Source organism: Anneissia japonica, unplaced genomic scaffold (assembly GCF_011630105.1).
Source record: "Anneissia japonica isolate Jap-2015-1 unplaced genomic scaffold, ASM1163010v1 scaffold27830_len515607_cov181, whole genome shotgun sequence".
Classification (NCBI taxonomy): Eukaryota; Metazoa; Echinodermata; class Crinoidea; order Comatulida; family Comatulidae; genus Anneissia; species Anneissia japonica.
In genome coordinates, this window is record NW_022732997.1 from 151,377 (window position 1) to 173,309 (window position 21,933).

General features: G+C 33.0%; 1 protein-coding gene across 7 annotated transcripts in view; it reads right to left on the minus strand.

Annotated features, from left to right (window-relative positions):
- Positions 1–21,933, minus strand: part of LOC117115936 (docking protein 5-like) — a 70,822-nt gene that overhangs the window by 25,224 nt on the left and 23,665 nt on the right. For 3 of the 7 annotated variants that reach the window (XM_033259827.1, XM_033259823.1, XM_033259825.1), the window contains exon 2: positions 14,259–14,477. In XM_033259827.1, the coding sequence (XP_033115718.1) occupies positions 14,259–14,324 (66 nt within the window). In that variant the 5' untranslated portion in view covers positions 14,325–14,477. The other 4 variants (XM_033259824.1, XM_033259826.1, XM_033259822.1 and 1 more) reach the window with 4 other exon arrangements.

Here is a 21,933-nt window from a genome sequence, read left to right on the forward strand (position 1 = left end):
CTTCCATACCCATAATGCTAATATATATCCCACTTTGCTAAAAAAAAAAAACTTAACATATCAAGACTTGTAATATAAATTTATGGTAAGAGTTCTGTAGCTTTAAAAACAGTTAGCATTAACTTCTATAAACAGGCTTTTACACTACAATCCACACTAAAAAAATTTAAAAAAAACTAAAAATAAAAATGAAATATTAATTCACTACAATAAAGTAACCAAAAGGTTAGTACTATATACATATCAAAGTGTATAAAATTCCAAAGTGTGGCTATAATTAAAGCTATAAAATGAATCAAGGACAGGAAACAACTTTGATTTTGCAGAAAAATAATCACAAAAAAAACCAAAAAAAAAAAACGATCATCAAGTCATAAATGACAAGAGTAATCCGACACCGGAAACAAACCAATCAAGGAGAGGCAAATACAAACTACACATACTACAAATGGCGTGTATACCTTACAACTACAAACAATACCTCACAAATAATTACCAGAGTTATTTGCCCTAATCTGTCAAAAATGGATGTGATACCCCAAGGCAATTTTTTCAGTTGTTTTGCTTTGGAATTTTTTGGTCTGCGCACGGTACAAAGACAACGACATATAAACCATAGAAGCTTTAGTGCATGGAAAATGCAGGCTAATTTGAGTTGGACTTGATCAAAACTCTTGCTAATTGCTTGAATGAACCCATTCAGTGTAAATCCTACAATATAGTTGATAAGCTATTAAGCGAAAATTACTTGGGAAGGATTTGCACTGTCGGAAAGCTTTACCCAGGTAATTTCAAATCTCCCGATATTATTGTTCATTCATACCTAAATGTAAAAACAACTTAGCAGTATCTCATTAAGAATATTTAAGATTGCAAAGACAGGTTCCTATTGATGGGGATAATTTACACACAAATTTAATCAGTGTGCCTGGAAACTTAAGTTCTACAAAAATAGGCAAAGAAAAAATTTAAATATTGATAAAAGCCAAAATGTATGTTTTATTTTTCTTTTATTTTTTTTTATTCAACTTTATTTCTCATCTGTTAATGCCAAAGTTTATGGAAAATATAAAGGAAAGCCATACTGCATATATGCAGCAAAATGTTAGCGATACAGACAACAGTAGTACAAGAAAGAACAAAACTAATTATATTAATTTATGAAAATGATCAGGGGTGGATTTTTGGTGGGAGGGATGGGGTCTGAGCTGGCCTCAGGTGCCCTTTTGGTAAGTTAAAAAAAAGGTAAAAATAAAGAAAGAAAGAAAAAGAAATTATTGATCACCCAAAATGCCTCAGAAGTTATTCCAGGCATCTAGAAAACAAAATTTCCAGGACCCCCCTAGGTTAGTGTTGCCTCTCGATCGGTCACCTTTTCGGCTCCCCCCATTCGGACGTCCCTGAATCCGAGCCCCTGATGATGGCTAGTGTTTTGCCATGAGAAAGCAAAAAAGAGGAAACAGCCCAAAAGTTTTTCATTATTTAATAATATAATTTTAATTTTAATTGAGCACCAAATTAAAATCATGCATGACTAATTAGTAGGCAATTGAAAAATGTAGTTGATATTACTACACTTAAAACCTCAAATAATTAGCAATAATAGCATGTACCCACACCCCTCCTGTTATTAATATTATTTTGCTTACAAGTAATTTCATTTACCGTGGCACAGACAAGGCCTGTCTGCCGCCTTCTTTGCAATAAACCTGGCAAGATTAACAGCGGCAAGAGCGAAAATGCTTGTTATTTTTACTGCTCGAGTAGGCAATAAAGCCAGCGAGGCGAGTAAATTAGCCCATGTTCTAATAACCTAGCCTTTCGGGAACCGTACCGCCTTGTGGGCAGTGCATAATTAAAGAATTAAATGAGAGAAATATGCATAACATAACACATGGTACCCGAATTTACATTCAAAAATTGCGGTAACATTAATGAGGATAATGTGGAAGAGATGATCATTATGATGGTGATACCCATCTGATGACAAAGAGGAGGAAGCTGGAGAGAATATAATCACAGTAGGTTGGCTACTATAATAGCCATTAATAAAGTAGAACTTTGAAGGCTTGATGGCGGTTATAAGGGTAATTGAGTTAATAATATTTCAAAAGATGCAATACATATACTGCTTAAAATATATAAAAATTCATAATCTTTAATAGGCATAAATTCCCATAACATCAATATCTAATTTGCAAAAAGAACAAAATTTGAATGAGATCCATATGTTAAGATGTAAATTCATGAATAAATTAATGGGTAATTTACATCTTAATTTTCCATGGTAATCACTGAAAATTAAGTTATATGTTTGCTAATAAACCAGAGCAGAATGATAAAAAGTGCTTTTATAGTGGAACAGATGAACTGATTGGTCAACCCAAATTTATTTTACATAGCAAGGACGGTCCACAACCTTGTGATGATTATTTCTATCAGGATTAGAAGTAACCATAAGACAACAACCAAAAAAAGAGTTACCGCAAATTCAAACATATCTTTATGATTCAAAATAAGGTTATTGTCCACACTCTTTTTCCATCATTCTAGCTGATTGACTTCTAGAATTAACTCATAAAGTTCGAGAATCTGCAGGTCAGGAAAGAATAATAATTGTAGATAGAACATGTTATTAAGATTATCTTCCCTTTCCTAGCCTCTCTTGCTGTCTGTTTTCATTTCAATAAAGCCAGCTGAAGACTTAATTTGTGGATCTAAAATTGGTGTTAGGACTCACCATCTCACACAGAGCTCATGGCCCGCTTTCTCATTAAAACAAGTCTTACTACCTATCTTCCTGACCTTAGTAAAACAAATTAAATTGGGTGAGAAGGGAGCCAGCCTCACAGCATCAACTGTTGATAGCTAGATGAGCTGCTAAGATAGGGAATTAGATTCTAGATTGAGTATAGGATTTGCTGGATTTACACTCAAATATTTCCCACGAAACTTGCACTTTGATATTATGATTGTCTTAATGGGTATAAAATGTACTATGAGAATGAGGGCAGGTTTTCTCACCTTTACTACTATCATCTGATCTGTTCACATTATGATAATTGCAATTTTAGAGGAGAGTTCTCCCCAAAGGCCAAAGTTCATCAAGGTATCTAAGATCAATATCCATCCATCAATAATTATGACTACTGTATACTCTCAATGGCATATAGCAAAAATGAATTCTTATTTAGAGTATTTTTTTATTAGGTCACAAAAAATAGAGCTTATTTAGTGTCACATCCATAAAGAAAAAAAAATCAGGATAGGGGAGGGAGAGGGGAAAGAGAGGGAAGGGAGAGGGCAGACTTTTTTAGACTGAAAATCATCTGATCAGACATCTTGCTAAATTATAAAGCAGAGATGCGATTACAGTAGAGTACAAACATCAAATCACTTGGTAATTTGATATAGTACACTAGCCTGTATCGTTAGTGATTCCTGGGTGATTTTTAATTTGTCCTTTTTATGGTTATTGTTTAAAATCAGCTGTAAATGTTTTACTTTTACTTTGTTTCCATACAATAAAAATGTTTGGTTTACTTGCTGTTTTAAAATGCCCAAGTAAGTTGAATACAATTTTTATAAGCCTTTTTCAGCAATATTTAATTTTTTTTTTTAAATACGTAAATAAAAAAATCAGGTGGGTCCAAAAAAAGTGACACTAAGCAAATGTCTTTTTTTATTTGCATTGTTATACCAGAAAACACAGCATTAAGAATCCATCTTATACAGTACTGGTAACTAGTGATTTTGGTATAATATAATCAAATAAAATTCAAAATCTCACAAATATATTTAAATCAACAATTTTTAGTACCCCCTGTATCTGCTTAAATAAAAATATCTAAAATAAGTTTGACTTCTTGACTGTCTTTTCAATGACATCTATTAATAGATTTAAAGAACATTGCAAGAGTTTTATTTCTCCCTACATGTTTCAGTCCTCATCTTTTAGAAATCCCTGTAGTCAATTATCATGTGCACTGATGTGGTATCACTCCAACAAGGCAATCAATTAACCGACTTCAGACAACATATTGCGTTCACTAAAAAAAAAATCCAGTGTGTAGGATCTTCAAGGTGAGTGCCAAAGGCTCCCTATTGCAATAATCAACCTCCAATGTTTGCCAAATCGTTTCTTTTCAATTATTGCGAGTGGCAAATTTACCTTGCAACTTTCAAAACAACCCCACGCTGGCTTATCAATCCCTTAAGAATTATAATTAACAAATTACATTGACAATACCGGAATTGCCTAGCTGTTAATTACTTGGACGTATTTTGTATGCTACTAACAATTGACCCGGATTTTACCAATTGTTAACGCATCATAGTGATTTCTAAAGGCACTATTCAAAAGTGCAGTGTCTTCTCCATAGCAAATGATTCTTATAACACTAACAGCTATTAAATGGACTAATTATTCAAGTATTATCCATGATTTTTAACACTAAATAGCCAATAGTACAAACTCACTAAGAAGAAGCCTGAACAACATTAATCTATAAACCGTAAATTAAATTTTGAAAAAAAAAATATATACACAATTTAAAGTCAAATATATTTTATTATGAATATTTTTGGAGATATGTCAAACAATTATGTATACATGGTGCTACTGGCTACTGTTTTTACATGTTCACATTTTAATTGGATACATTGAGAACAATGCTTTACCAGTACATTTGCATTTTTTCATTTGTATGGAAATAGAGAGAGTTTTACTCTCTATTTCAAAGACAATCTAGATAAAATTTAAATTGAAATCGTCATGGAAATGAGACACATCTAGGATACTTTTTTTGGAAACCTGGGTCACGAAAGCAGTAAAATTAAATGACGAAATTTCATAGTACTTTTAAATTAACAAAGGCTATAAAACAAACTAATCAAATTGCTCCAAAGAATGCTTTGGTACATAAATGAAGGATAAAACCGGCTTAATTTAGTTTCCTCCAAAATGTAATTTAATTTAAGAAAGCAAACTTTTTCATTTTGGTTAGCATTAATGTTTTAAAGAGAGCTATATAGTACTGTATGATTCCATTGTAGTGTGTACTAAACGCCTTGATATCAAATTTGCTTAATTCATTTTCTAGTACTTGAAAATGTAATTTAATTTCAGTAAGTACTAGGCCTGAACTTGTTCATTTGGGTCACTATTATTAGTGTCTGGAGGCACTGTGTCACTCATTGCTGTACCTATGCAAAATTTAGAAATGATTATATGCTTAAATGTAACTTAAGTAAACTTTTGAGGCACAATTAATATTGAGCTCGATGCCTATACAGTATTACTCTGCCAATGCATGACAATATCTAGATAAAAAATTATAGAAATACTTTCATTCTTTGATGTAATTAAATTTTATAGTAATCTTTTGAGTTGAGATAATTGCTGAGCTACATGCAGCCTGTACTGTGCAAATTCAATTTGTACCCAGCAGTAAAACAAAACTTTACCAGTGTAATGGGAGAACTTGTGTTAATTATTACACAATATATATTATTGTATTAAACAATCCCATTAATTATATAAGATAAAGATATATTCTAAAATTGGAATATTTTTAACCAACTTTATTAATCACATTTAATAGTTATAAACACACACACATGTATCAATCAAAATAATACATTCAAAAATTGGCTCATAAACACCGCCAAATCCAAAATATAAAGACAATACCAGTAATTTAACTTTTAAATACTGTATAGCAAAGCATTGAAATTTGAAATCATGAACATTGAAAAAGAAGACAAATCTATATTAGCTATTAATGTCTGGTGTCTTGATATCTAAAATAAATTTAACCTGTTAGGGGACATTAACAGTGAAAATAAATGAAACATAATCAATACACTTTTTTTTAGAAGAACCAGTAAAATTTTGCCCACGCTCAGCATCATTTTCTGCCGATTTCAGACTCAAAATGTTCTTATTTTACACATTTTGCAAGAATAGAAAAATTACAGTATGGCTGTACAACAGTATATTATAGAGGGTATTACATAGTCACACATCTTGTAAAGATAAGATTGGTTGGTTTTTATATATTTAAAACATAAAAACCTCATTTGACATTTACCTCAGCCTCATAATTTGTTCTTATTTTCTTATTGTTTTAAGTAAATTCAGCTTCAGTGTTCTATGTGTTCTTATATTAAAAAGTGTGGGTCTATGGGGCCTAAACATTTATCTTCAAAAATCTCTAAGGTTTATTAAAGCATAAACCTGAAAGGTTCAAGATTCAGTATAGATTTATTACAAAACAAATAAATGTCTTGAAATATATAGAATGTAATGTACATAGATTTGTGTTTTAATAAAGTTTCAACATTAACCTACATACAGTATGCAAGCCCGTAGCCAGGATTTTGTAGGGGGGTTATTTTTGATACTGAAAGGGCACTTGTGAGCACCATTGGCTGGGGCCAGGGGGCACCACCAAGGGCCCCCGGGGGTCCAGGGCCAAAACCCAGGTGGGGGTCCAGCATTCTAAGCATTTACAGGTGTTATTTAATTGATTTGAGAGGCCATACATTAAAAAAAAAAATGTATATATTAAAGAGGTAATTTTTTGAGTTTGGAAAAGATAAAAACCAAAAAAAAACAAACTACTACTTTAGTACTACAGTATTGGTAATTTAATAACAGCAGCATGAAACAAACTCCAAAGAATCCAGTATGGTTTATTCTTTATTTATATAGCACTTTGGAAGTTGTATCATACTATACTCACTTAAGACAATCAATAACAAAAAGAACCGAGACAAATTTGTACCGGCATTTCTGAGTCAAGGTTTCAGGGCCTGAATTTTTTATGTTACTAGGTAGGCCTAACAATCGGGTATTAAAATAGGACTTTTAATGATGATAGGCTCTAGGCTAGGCCTAAAGTGTAGGCTAGCCAGCCTTTGTTGAAAGGGCACTTCATGAAAAGGGGGGTTCGTTCGAACCCACGAACCCAACGAACCCCCCCTGGCTACGGGCTTGGTATGTAGTGTCACAGTTGCAGGTTTAGGTAGGCCTATAATCTAAAATGTTTGAGCTTCTATTCTTTAAATTTATTCTTTTTAATTTAATACAGTACGTACTCGAACTCAACTGACAAAAACAGCCATTGTTACAGCAAAAAGTCAGATGAAATATGCTACATATAACTTTAGTATTTGACCTGTGATTTCTCTTTATACTATAGGCCTAAAGCAGGAGATTTGAAGCTGTTAAGCCCTACATTAAATTATCCTTGGCATCATAAACAGGGTCATACAAAGTACAGTACAACTCCTCCAAGCTAACTCAAGATGTTATCAAGTTTACTATTCAAACCAATTGTTCTTATTTTCTATGGCATTACAAAATCAACCAATCTTACCAGAAACCTTTGAAGAAAAGTACACACAAATGAAACCCCCTTCTCAATGGTTTATTATATATACCTGATACACTAAACAATAGCTTTTACAGATTTATTTAAGTGAAAAAATGAAGTCATCTACAAAATTTGAAACAACTCAAAAAAAAAAACTTTTGAAGTAATCGTGCATACAATTTAATAAAGCTGAGGGAATTAAACTACCCTCTGGGCCACCCATAATTACAAATGGGGGACTGGTTTTTCACCGTTTGATCTTATTAAACTTGTTGATTTGGAGATAAAAATTCAATTTTGGAATTGTATCTAGATCTGAATGATAACTTATTTAAGCATTTGAAAATCAATCATCTATGATCCAAGTCATTTTTACAAACATCTTCAACCACCATAAATATTCTCATTAAAACATCTGAATTATATATTACAGGTATTTCAATGTATTTTATATCAAATCAAAAGATTATTTTACCTGGGCCTCTCTGGTCGTGAAAATTTAAAGGGTCATATAATTCCTCCAATAGATGTAATTGTGATATTTTACAGTTGTAAACATTAAGTGCATTGAAATCGCAATGTTTACTCAAGCTGTTATGACAATCATTTTGACCAAGACAAAGGGTATTTCTATCTTGTTCAAATCGTAGGCCTTTTCACTGTTCACACTTGGATTTTAACATGCAGTATATTTCAGGATAGTAAGAATTTGGGCACAAATGATCAGCCAAATGGTTGATACTTTCTGTGAAAAACTCAGCAATGTATGCAGTATTGGCATCCATTAAAGAAGATAAAAAATAAAGCAACAGAAAAGACAAAGGAGGACAGTGCCAAGAAAAATATAAGAAAATACTATATTTCAACTTGGATTTTACAGTAGTCTAAAAAGTTACACTTCTTTATAGTTGCATTTTTACTAAACTAGCAATATGCGCCTATACACTCAACACCTAGTTGTAAAAAAATCCTGGTTGAATCAGCAAAGCACCTGTATAAAAAACATCTATGGTTCAATCCTAAACCAAATTGACCTACTATTTCTATATGCATCCAAAAAATTTATTGAAGTAGGTCACATGAAAAGTCCTTAATAGCAGTCAGATTTATTGATAACAATGAGAAAGGTAATCAACAGAATATCAGTGACTGGTCACCATCATCTGTTACATGCTGCAGTAATTCACCATGACAACTTGATACCCAAGAAATAACAATCATTCTATACCTAAGAATTAATTTTCGAGTTTGCTATGATAGAGATGATACTCAGGAAGGATTTTATGGAATGAAATGATCTGATTTATGGATGAGCTTAACAATCCACATGCAATGCAGTGACCCGGTTGCAGTGGCACATCAGAGTGGAGGACGTAGGGAGCGCTCCCCCTCCCCCCCCAAAAAAAGCTTGCACCCCCAGTCTCCTTCACTAATAATGTCTGGCGAAAAAAAAATACAAAAATCACCTCATTCAGCTTATTTTGTGAACTAGCAACCTCTCGCTTAATCATTGAGGCCCCTCTCTCCACTTTTGCACCCCACCATCAGATCCCTATCAGACCCCATTTCAAGACTCATAAGATACACCACTGCCCGGTTGATCAGAATATGTTTCCTCTATATACAGAAACAAAAAATGTAAGCAAATTGGAAATTCTTTTCAGATAAGAAATTTGTTTCAATACAATAATTTGGTTTCAAGTCACTTTTTTAATTACTAGACACTTTGAATAACATCACAGGCAGGTAAAAAAATAAGGGGAGGGCAGTTTTTGAGTTTTTTTCTGCCTTTAAATTAACATCAAATACCATGGCATACATAGAAAAAAACTTTGAATAAAAAAATTGATAAGCAGAAGATAACTCATTTTTTTTAGCCTAGGGGCTGTTTCAGAAGGGATTCCAAAAAATTATATTAGTAGGTTAAGAAAACAAATATGGTTACAAATTGAAATAATGAAAACGTTCAACATTTTTGAAAGACCATACAAATCTTAAAGCTGATGTGACTAGACTTACATCCTACATACAAGTCCTACCACAATGTCTGATAATTTTGATTTACATATTTTTTTAATCTGTAGTCATTTGGCCCTCAAATTACACGAAGACTTCAATGGTGATGAATATTGATTTTCATTGAGGTTATGCTGACAAGGAATAAGCAATTATTCATTTTGCATTGAGTATTATTGCAATTACTGCAAAAGTTTACAGACTCACAATTTAACAGTAAGCATCCTTTGGGAAAAAGAAAACAGTTTTTGTTGTTTTATAGTTCCTTTTAGAGATATAATTCAATATACATTTAAAAGGATTTATATAATTAATGTTCAGTTAACAAGTCTCATTGGAGAGTATAGTAGACAATACTGTACATCTCAAACACCTAATGCAATATGTTGTTTTTTAAGTCAGGCTATGGAGGAAATTTTTTTTATAGATTTTGTACAATTGGGGAAAAACAGGCATAACCACCTTTTTTCCCCACAGTTTTCAAATTTTCAAAAAAATCTGTATGTCATTAAACCGTTCCCAAGTTTTTCATCAAATTAATATGCTTTTAGTGTCTTAGAAAAGGCAGTTGTACAATATATCAAAAATAGGTTTTCCTCCAGAGTCTGATTTAAAGGGACCTCATTTCAATACATACTTAAATTAAACTTGAATATAAAATTTTTAGTTCATTATATAGGTTCATGGGCCCTTAATATATTAATAGTTAAAACATCGTTGGATAAACTTTTAACAGATTAAAAAAACATACTGTATTATATTCACTTTTTTTATAACAAATTTTTATTCTTATAATAAAAATTGAAAAAGCAAAAATATATAAGGAGGATATTACAGTATAATCACTCCTTAAATTTCTTGACCTATGCTTACTGTATTTTTGTGATCCTATTCTGAAAACTATAATAAATCATATTAATATTTCAATTTTTTAGGGATTTTTAGATGGCCAACAGTACAGTACACTGCAATATCTTTTTATTTTATTTAAAGTGACAACAAATATAAAACTATACTATGAATAAAATATAAAAGGCCTACTATAATAATATCAAACATACAAATTTGAACATTTTAAATACAAAATTTAGTGTCTTTCAACACTGTAGTACAATACAATCTAGGTCGTAGGATCCTAATTCCTAGTTATTGTATGTAGGCCTAGATGCTACCTTTTGTTACGTACTGAAACTACTTTCATTGCAATGCGACTCATGATGTGTACGCAACATACGGTATTCAATGCATTTTGATTCATTTACTTCTCTGGCAGAAAATCCTAGTTTCAAAGTAAATTAATGTTGAGTGTGAAGTGGAGAATTTCAGTAAGATTTACAGTCTTGCTAAAGGCGGGCACACATTAAACTGAAAAAAAAAGTTACTTAATACAATATGACAAGACTGTTTAAAACAATAGTAAACCAGGAAACAGTGAATAACTGTTCCCTGAGTAAACCTTGCCAATAAAACATTATTATTAGAAGACTTTCTATAGAAAATAAATTGATTCGTATCTATGGTAGTAGTACCGTTACAAAACACTGAAAGACTAACAGTAATTAAGATACACTTACAATTAAATCTAGGCCTATTTGTGAATATATATATTTTTTTTTAAATAAATCTTTAAATCTTTAATAAAGTTTATATTTTGTAAGCATGATGTAGGCCACAAAACATCAGTCCTGTAAAATTAGAATTTTCAATACAGCTGTTTGCATGTGTTACAGTAGATAGAAAAAAACTTTGCTTTTATTAAGTTACCTCTGAGAAATAGTTCAGTGAAATTGATTAGTACAGTTGCGATTTTCGGGCATCAGTAAGGTATTATTAGAACACAAATGTTTTGCATGAAGATTGAAAATTAATGAAACAAGTGCATGGCACATCTACATACAATACGTCCTTGAACGAATTCATGAAGACGACCATGTGCAAGTAATCTAGCGTTTTATCAAAATCATATTGGTTTTTTTTTTTTTTCAGATATCCTCTCAATTTTATAATACCTTCCATGTTCTTGGAAAGATTTATGCACTTTCTAAACAGGTTCAGACCAAACGCAAATTAGATTTCTCAACAAAGATATAAATCTCAAAAAGGAAATGGTTTCAAACCTAGGTCAGGTGACACGGTTGATGGTAACCCCTGGTAACCCCAGGCATTCTCGGCCAGTTAGGTTATACCAAAGGTGGGAATTTATTTTCTTTTTAATGAAGCATAACTCCCAGGTTTAGTGTTTACAGAAGTTTGGCACCAGCCTTAGCACACGACTAATAGTTTTTACAATAAATCTTTTTCTGCACAGCATATTGTCATGTCTACCAGGGCAGGAAATCAATGTTAGATACTGAATGCTGGTTAGCAATTTGTAAAGCAAATGATGACAATTATGTGACCACAACAATCAGCATTATCTTGTTACATTCGAGATCAAACCACTACTGTATTTTTGGGGCCCTCAATCTGGTGTGATTTTGTGATGAAATTATATTTGACAAACCAAATCAATTTGGCTGAATGTTATTGTTTGATATTGAAGATCACACCAGATGGTATGCACGAGATCATACTAGATGTTGGGCCCTAAAAATACTCAACCCTCCCCCTTCCCCATTGAAAATGTTTGAAGCAAAAAAACATGCTCAAGTTGATGAGAATCACCAGTGGCGGCTCTAGGGTATATTTTCTGGGGGGGAACTTAAGCTGTCTGACAGGGGAACTAGAGCTCATAGGCCCAAGCTAGGGGAAAGGTTTTAGAGGGTGTTCCCCCTCTCAAATGAGATTTTTTATAGGAGAGGAACCCTTGGATGACCATAAATGACATTCTCAGACTTTGACAGGCATGTGTTGGCTTGGCATGGGCCTATTTTTATGTTTTTTTAGTTTGACGGCCCGTCGAGCTCTGTCCGATGGGGGCTTGACCTGTCCGGTGGGGGGCTTAAGCCCCTGCTTTCCCCCCACCAACTGGTGCCGCCACTGCTGTGCACTAAATTATAATGCTACTTGTACTTTCTAAGTAGACGGTACAAAGGGACGTATTCTTAGATTGTTCATAAATGAGCCATACAATTCTAATTTCATTATATAGGCCAGGTATGTTAAAAAGTGGTCATCAAAACCATATCAATTGCTCAGAATGTACAATTTTTCATATAAGAACAGCATGAGTAGCTTTAAAAGCACGGTATATAATAAATCCTGTAAAGTCCAGGAGTGAACTTTTGCCGCAATAATCCATAACAGCATACTGTACCTGAACACATCACAATTATTTGATATATATTGATCTGTATAATTATATTATGAAACTGGTGCCTCCTCGTTTCAAAAATTCTGGATCTACCCCTTAAGTCAAACATTCTCTGTTAAGTAGAGCATCAGAGCTGCTATTTTTATTGTACATCATTCCTTCTCTACCTAAGTGCATCTCTATCACTATGCGGAACTAACCCCTTAGACTAATCAATACCAGATCATCCTATCTACATAAAATTATAATATAAGGAAAGAAGTTTCAAATAAGTACAGCACAAGTAGAGCACATGATGAGATATATGTAGATTATGATACTTAAATCCTTACTAAATTACAACAGATAAGTACTTTCCCCAGGCCTGAAAAAGCAATTAAAGTGAATATTTTCCAGTAGCACAATACCCATTTATATCTGTCTTTACTCTTCATTTACATAACAATTTTCTCTTCTCCTTCGAGGATTCTTAATTTTTTTTTCTCCCCAGCTATAGAAGCATTTTTGTTACCATGATGAGTGTGATCAGATTTTTGCAGACTGGTTCCTTTTGTTTAAAAGTAACTCTTTTCATGAAGAAATATGAACTGTTCTGATTTTGAACATAAATGTCTGGCTTTCGCATTGGCTTTTGCACCTCAATAGAAATGAATCAACGTCAGATATGACATTCAGCAAGATATAATTGGTAGTAATAACTGTACATGTTATAAAGTGTTATATTGCCTGAAGCCACGCAGTAATCGTTCAGTTAAGAGTTTTATCTCAATGACGATCTTATGCTTGTGAAATGCATATACATACATGTACGTATATTGACAGATATTCAAATTGTGCAAATTGAATTTTTTATATTATGCGATTTGTGAATAAATATATAAAACAATAATAATAAAATTTCAAAGGGATAATAATAATAATATTGTTATTGTTATTGTATTGGTAATATTTGTATGAAAAGTTATCGCTGAAAACAATATTGAGATTATACATTAATATAAAAATGTTGCTATACAACTTGCTGTATATCTGAATTAAATCGCTGGTCGTCGTACAATCGCTGGTCAATTTCAAAGTGACATATTATGCATACTGGAGCCCTATACAGTAGTCTGTATTTCACATAATTTTCCTGATAATCGCACAGTAATACTCTGCAATATGCCAGCCACCTCCTGAAATCTGTGCAAAACTACTCTGAATGAATGCAACGTTAGAGATTGTTTATAAAACAAACTACAAATAATGTAGTGCATTAAACAAACAAAAGAAACAACATTCTTTATTTACATTGTCTCTTTTATTTGTTAAACCCACTCTATTATCAAAAAAGCTGACTTCAGTATAAATATGTAGAATCAAAAAAGCAAATTATGTAAAATATTGTAAATCATTTCCCACCCCACACCCCTGCAGTTTGGACAAAGCATTTATTGTCTGACAGAGCTCACTTTCCTTGCCTCGAATTCCAATAATTTTCTGGTCAAAATGTTCATAACCAAAGTGGTAAGTTCTTATTATTACAGTATGCAACCATTTAAGCTTTTTGGAAAATATATTTTTGTGCTCAAACCAGCCCATCTTCCATGAATGGTGATATTTGTACTTACCCCTAGCTTACGGCTTTTTAACCTCACATAGCCTTCCTTGACTGTGTCTGTGAATTCGCTGGTCATCTTGTTGTGTTGTGCCCAAGGATCAAGCAAATATGCATCCCAAATCTCAACTCTTCTGCTCTTTACTGTATTACTTATCCTCACTTTACATCAGTCAAATAATCCTGATGAATTCAGACACAATATATGACCTCGATTTATAAACAAAAACCCCTGCAAGAAACAAAAGGAGTCAAGTTTAAGAACACCATATATACAGCTACTTAGTATGTAATATAAAAGGCAGCCTTAGGCGCTAAAATCATTGATAATTATATGTTAGAATTAGATGGATGGCCAAGTCCTCATGAGGCTGTCTGGCAGATGAGTAGATCGAAAGTCATTCATTACATTTCAACGTCCTTGCCCTATTAGTTACCGGGAATATCACATTGTTCATCTTCACAATACTAATTCCAAGAAATTTCCATGCATAACAACATTGTAGCTCAAGTTAAGATAAACTGTATCACAGTACAATCGGGAACGACTAATACCATAAAAACTTCTGAAAATATACAAATTGGGGATTAATATCTGCTACCCCATTTTACCCAGATTTTTAGATTTGATACAAAAATGTGTATATTAAATTAGCTGGGGTTTTTTTTCAAACACCTTTTCAATATTTAAATATTAGCACAACATATAAAAAAATTGTTTTTTTTCTGAATCTCAAAAAGTCTAAATTGGAATTTTTTTAGAATTCCTTTTCTCATAAAAAGTACTGTACTGTATAATGTGGTAATTTGTGTTATTCCATCTCTCTTTTCCACATGATCACTAAATTAAATATAACAAAATGTCTTGTATTATATTTTCAGACAAGAGTTACTACAGTATCATTTAATAAAAATTGTTAATATTTTTCTTCCAATGATCGTACACTTTACTGATATATTTCTTGTCTTATATGTTGAACTGTTTCAGATGATCTGGTTGCATTTTTTTCCCATTTAACTCAGTGTTTGTTTTTGCTATGAAAATGCAAGATGTCATAAGCATATTGCAAATTGATGGACATGTGTTCTTGTGTTGATTTCTCTGCATATGTTTCTGATATATCTAGGGCTTTTGCCAGGTGCAGTATGAATAAAGGTAATCTCATGTGGAACACCTATATGTGCTAAACGTACTTTCTGTATGTATTCAACATTTATGAGGGTGGACGGTCCATCCAACATATCTGTTCATCCTTACACACAATAAAAATTTAAAAAGATATAAAATACAATGGCTCAATAATGAAGTGTCCTGACAGAATGAGCTCTGTTGTATGCCAGATGAATATGATATACTCAATGTATTTCAGGAAAAATAAGTAGGCCTTTCACATTAAGTCACATTTTCACAAAAATTTAGCTTTTAGTGTTTAATGTGAACATATAACAATACTGTGAATACACTGTATATGATATAACACAGGCATTGAAAATATAAATTATACTATACTGTAAATACTCCTCAAAGAAAAATGATAAAATTGAAAATACAAATTGTACAGATGTACAGATTTCACTCTATTCAATTAATTTTTAAAATAATTAAAAAAATTTAAAAAAACAAAAATTAGATTAGACGATCCCCCACAAAAATGTTAAAAGTACGCCTGAAAACTAAATATTTCACAGTATGAACATATTCATGACTTCAATTTTTTTTTATATTTAAAACTGAAACTACAACAGATAACCCAATAAACTCAAAGCTGTTATGTTAGGACCTAAACTACTGTAAACTAAAAGTTTTGACCTGAAATGAACCATACAGGAAATGAACTTACTGGCAATGTTATTATTCCTGCCTCTACTCAGTCAGCAACTAGTTACTACTAAACTGGTGTTTGGATTTAATCACTACACCTTGTTCAGTCTAGCTCCACCTATTACATGCTGATTAACAACTGACAGAAAAACTCAAGTGCTGTTACTACCTTGAAAAGGTTCCACAAGCAGTCAGCCAATAAGCTTCTATAAAGCCTAGGAGGAGGGTTCCGTGTTCACTGGGTACAGTAATTCCTCATAAAACAATGAGCTTCAATAAATGGAGGGTCATCAAGATGCTTAAGCCAAAAGCGATTGCTTGTTTCTGTGTCTGTTGTTTGCTTTCTATGCGAATTCCACTGCTTGCTCCAATGATTTCCAGTCTACAACTCAACCTGCTTTAAATGGAATCTCCAAGTAGACAGCTAGTCTAGGCTTATGCGCACCAACTTGCTTACGCAATTCCAAGTTCCCTAGTGACAGATATTTTCCCTGATAGGCAGATTCAGAAGCAACAGCATAGCCAGAACTCCAGATTATTTCACTTCATATCATAGCATAGCAACTGATGCATTTCAAGTTTTAAATTCAATTTATTTGAGGCATGCCGATGAAAAGGTGATAACATTTTTTGGTGGATATCAAATGTTTAGTGCTAAATGGTGATCAATTGAATAGTATAGAACTGGTAGTAATCTATCTACATATAATGTGGGTGAAATATTTTACATTTAATCTCTTCTGTCTGACATCTAGTTAAACTTACACGTCATAATTTACTGATGAAAGAGCAGGTGAAGCAAAGGTTATCTCCAAGATCTCAGTTTGGTGGTTAACTAGAACATCATGATTAATCAGAATTCTCTGTGCTTTCTTGTGGACAAAGATGTGCATTAGGATTCTGTGGCAAAAGGTTTGGATGCATATGGGAAATCTTGAGGGAAAACAACGAGCAAAAATTGCCAATGTTTCAGAAGTAGAATTGACAACAATTGTACAAACAAATGACAAATGTTGTGTTCTGGGAGCTTCATGAATGACAATAGATTTGCTGTAAGTAGGAAGGGGATAGGAGTGGTAACATAAAAGAATACTATGAATATTATTACAGTACACTTCAGATGAGTCATAAATATAAAACCCTCTCCGGTGGAACATAAAATATCTGAAGATTAAGAAATAGCCAAACCATAAAATAAAACAAATATCAAAGAACAATTTCTCCCATCCATCAATTTCTTCCCACGTGATATTTGCTATAAATCTTGAATACAATTTCTAATAAGTATATTTGACTTTTTCTTTCCATGCTCAAACCTGCTCAAACCATGTCCAAGGATGCGGTAAAACAGAGCAGAAGGCCTATCATCAGTGTCTTGGAAATCAGTCGAGCGTGAAAGTATCCAGTCAAAAATTTATGATTGACGAGACACAGTGTCTAAATAAATAAGCTTGCATCAACAATAGACCCATACACTTATCCACAATCTTATTAGCTCAGTTTACTAAAACAACATCTTACAATGAACTTAATTATTGATGTGAATTGAATATCACAGCTGGATTTTTGATAGGTGTACTCTACTACTGTACTTGACATTAAACATCTATGGAAAATAAAAGTTAAAATGAAAATGATTTTAGATGGCATAGGCCTATAATAACAGTACGTCTGGTAAAGTCTGGAATACTCTTTAAAAAAAATTAAAACAATCAATTGCTCATTTAGAAAAGATTAAATAAGTCACATTAATTGGTGAGGACAATTTTGTCAGCTCACGTTGTCAATGTGATAAGTTCATGTAGACGACCTGAATACATGTATTGTCAAGAAACAAAATGCAAATTCTAAACAGATTTTTAGTTGTAAAAATACTATCCTAAAGAGGCAAAAAATATATTTCCAGGAATCTAGGGGTGTGTTCAGGCGAGAACGGAACAAGTTACATAAGGTTCTTACCGGTATTGTATCCGCGGGTGGTCTACCGGTAGGTGCAAAACTCGGCTTTCAAAAAACCAATAATCTTGTACATAAAACCTAAGGTATTATGCAAATGATGGGTTTCTATCAAGTTGCCCTGGACCCTTGTGTCACCCAGCTGCATCACCCCACGCTTCAATTAAGAAACAGACTTTGGCGTTGGTCCACTACATTAATGTAGTCACGGTCTCAAAATAAAGTAATGAAATTATCTGAAGAAGCTACAACAAAAAAGCATACATAGCAAACTCCCAATAAATCACAGATGTGCATTTTGGGCGTATAAACCATGAATAAACTTTCATTCGTTTGACAATTGTAGTTTAAAAACAGAAAATTTCTACCACACGAATAAGCAGTGGTGCCATGATCATGTATGCATGTGGTGGATATGTAACAGGTAACAATCTGGATTTTAGGCTAGCCCTCAGTTGAAATAATTTATTTTATCAAGCTTTTCAGTTTTGTTTTTGGAAATATGTAAACTGTAAAAGATGCAGGGACCATGAACATTTAAACAGATTTTACCTCTGGTGCGTGTTATACAATACAATACGATTTATTGGTACCCTCCTTTAAAACGGAGGTATACACTCTTGCGCAGGAGAGGTTCGACCCAGAAAATACGATATAAAACAATAGTCAAAATACAAAGTTAATATTGAGTGTAAAACAACTGTTTACATTAAGTCAAGTAAGTTAAAACAATCATAAGGGATTAAGTGATAAAAAAATGCTCCCTACTGCTAACACATGCTGCTTTTGCTCCTCAAAAAACACTGCAATGTGCAGCATTGGATCATAGAGGAATATTAAACTAATTCCTCCATGGTTGGACTATCAGCGGATATCAGCAGGCGGTCCGCGTTTCATACCCATCGGGACTAGTATTGGTTAATGGCCGTTTCTGGATTCCGTGTTACAAAAAACTCGCCCCGAACGCACCTTTGGTAACAAAATTTTTCCGGGTATGGGTATTTCCCATATCCATTAAGGGTAGGTTGTCAAAAAATCTCACTCCTGCAAATGTGTTTAACTTGGAATCTCTGATCTTCAAACTAGGCCTACTGTATCTTGATTCTTTAGTCAACTTCAAACTATTCAAATGAATATGGAAATTAATAGGCAAAAACTATAAAACATCAATAATTTGTCACTAAAGTAGTTTTTAGTGAAAAGTTTTTTTAGTGATTGTAGTCCATGTTTTTTATTCTTACTCATCTCCAAAAACAACATTGACAATTGATATCCACAATACATACAACTAAAATAATGATTAACAAATTAATAGAGTTCTATACTGTACCTTTATATAAAAAAAAGGTAATTCTATCAATCATTTAAAGTTTGAAACAAATTAGATAATATCCATCATTAAGTAGGCTGTGGATAAAAACTACATGTAATACAAAAAAAAAATGATAAAACTGATTTAAAAAATGAACAGAGTGAAAATGAATGTCAGTTTACCACACTTGGACGATCAATAACCACATGTCACTGTTTGTGTGGGTATCATATACTTACATCTTCATCTATCCTGAGAGCGATAAAATCAGAATATCACGCAAACCAACTTACACACCACTATCACGGAAATATGTTGTTTTTACTACACTGGCATTAACAGCAGGATTGAATTTAAAGCAATTCCTCCAAGGAACAATTGCATTAAACCTGGAGGGTTCAGACCTAGCCACAGGTCAATCGATGCAGAGTCCTGTCTACATCCACAAACGTGTAAATCAAAATTCTATTTACCAAAATCTGATTGGATGACTGATTGATGTGTTGATAAGCACATTGATATAAATAACTCAATGTGACAAGAGACGTCAGAAAAATTTCTATCAATTCAGTATTTTGGAGAGACACATTATATGTACAATTTTAGTGTGTTTTTATAATAGTGTGTCCATAAGTAAAGCATACTACATATTGTTGTAAATAACTTTTATTCATTTTTACTGTACTATACAGTATTCTACTTGAGGATAAAATGCTCAGAGATCCTGTGACACTTGACCCTATACAAGACTTATGTATGAAAGAGTAGTTTTTGGTTGTGTGAAAAATCAAAATCTTTTGTTGCCAATATTGAATCCTCAAACTTGGAACTGAACTGAAGGCAATGCCATATCTCCAATTAATTTCTATACCAATACTTTCTTTGATTTCTAAATGGCAAAATGAAAATAGAAATAAACATAACTGAACACACTACAATTTAGAAATTTTTTTTGGCTAGGCTTATGACAATTTAAAAAAATAGAAGGCCTAGCTTGAAAGATTATGTTTTACAATGTTTATTGGTACATGCAAAGCATACAGTACTGTGTAAAAAGAGTAAAAATGCGACTTTGTTTTGAAGCTTCTTCAAAGCCAATGGAGCACAATATGAAGTAAGGATCATTAAATCTTCAAATATCACCAAAAAAAAATCAGAATTGAAAATATAGGCTTGCTCAATTAAGAAACAATGCAAAAACTTTATACAAGACAATAGGTTTACATGCAATTATAACTAACCTAATTTTTGGTTAATAAAAAATATAGAAGGAAATGAGAAGGTATGACTCATGAGAAATACCTATATGGCCTAATGTAATACACCTACCATCCTCAGGTACTGTATAGGAATCCCTCACAGAGACCTTGCAATCCCAGTTGATGAACAGAAATATCTTTAATTGAGGCTTGTGATCCCAGTTGAGATATAGGATTGTGGCTTGCAATTCCAGTTGAGGTATACGGTTTGTGGTTTGCAATCCCAGTTGAGGTGTAAGATTTGAGGCTAGAAATCCCAGTTGAGGTGAAGTATCCAATAGTACCTGCTCATATTACCTCACAAAGGGCATTGAACTAGTCCACACTACAGCGACATTCCAAAGGGAGCCAATGAGAAGTGAGAATAAGTTCACAACCAATTTGCCTACCTACATATTTCATGATATTATATCTTTATTATCAACAGGAAAACTATGAATTTGAAATGGAATTGTATTTTGGTTCCATAATTAAGGCAGGTGTTTAAGTGAATAATTAATTATGATCAACACTGCAAACTTTCTATTGTGTCCAAATTAATAATGAAATATCGAGCTAAGTGTCAAATTAACTAATCCCAATGGATTTTTTAAGTCTTCATTTACAGATTATGTTAACACTGCATGTCAGTTTCACATTCGTTCTGCTTTGAATATTTTTTTTTTGCTGCGAAGCAGCCAATTCATATTCTTTACAGCAATTTGACCTCTGAAAGGTCATTGTTTGTCAAAAAAACGAGTGCCTAAGACGACTGAAAAGCGGAGTTTCCTTCTTTCGTTCTGCCGGGTAAAATCAATTACTTTAGGCGACGTTTGTAGACTAACCTACTCGTACCAACGTCAGCATGTCGCGCTAGCCTTATCCTACTCTAGGCCTAGACTAGCTAAGATGGTATAGGCCTAGCCTTGAAGGGACGAAGGTCCCAATGAAAAACAACATCGCTCCTTGATAGCTGTCATTGTTTATTTAACATCACAATAATTCATTATTAGACCTATAGTTGTTTTTTGAATTGTACTCCACAAATCTCAGCCGATACCTCGCACAACTGGCTAACGTCTCTATCTATGTCGTGACGTCATGGCTCGCTGGCTCACTCTTGTGATATGTCTCGCACTTGTGATCAAATAACACGCTGGCTCGCACTTTGGCAACACTCTTTGGCAGTCAACTCGCCCCTAGAAAACCCGCCCTTGGAAACTTGCCCCATAAAAAAATGTACACTTCTTAGACCATGCAGTGTTCAAAATAAAAATTGTAACCTTTGGTAATCAACTACATTTTCCACATACATACATTTTTGTCACTTTTTGACAAAAATGAAAAATTACGACTTTGT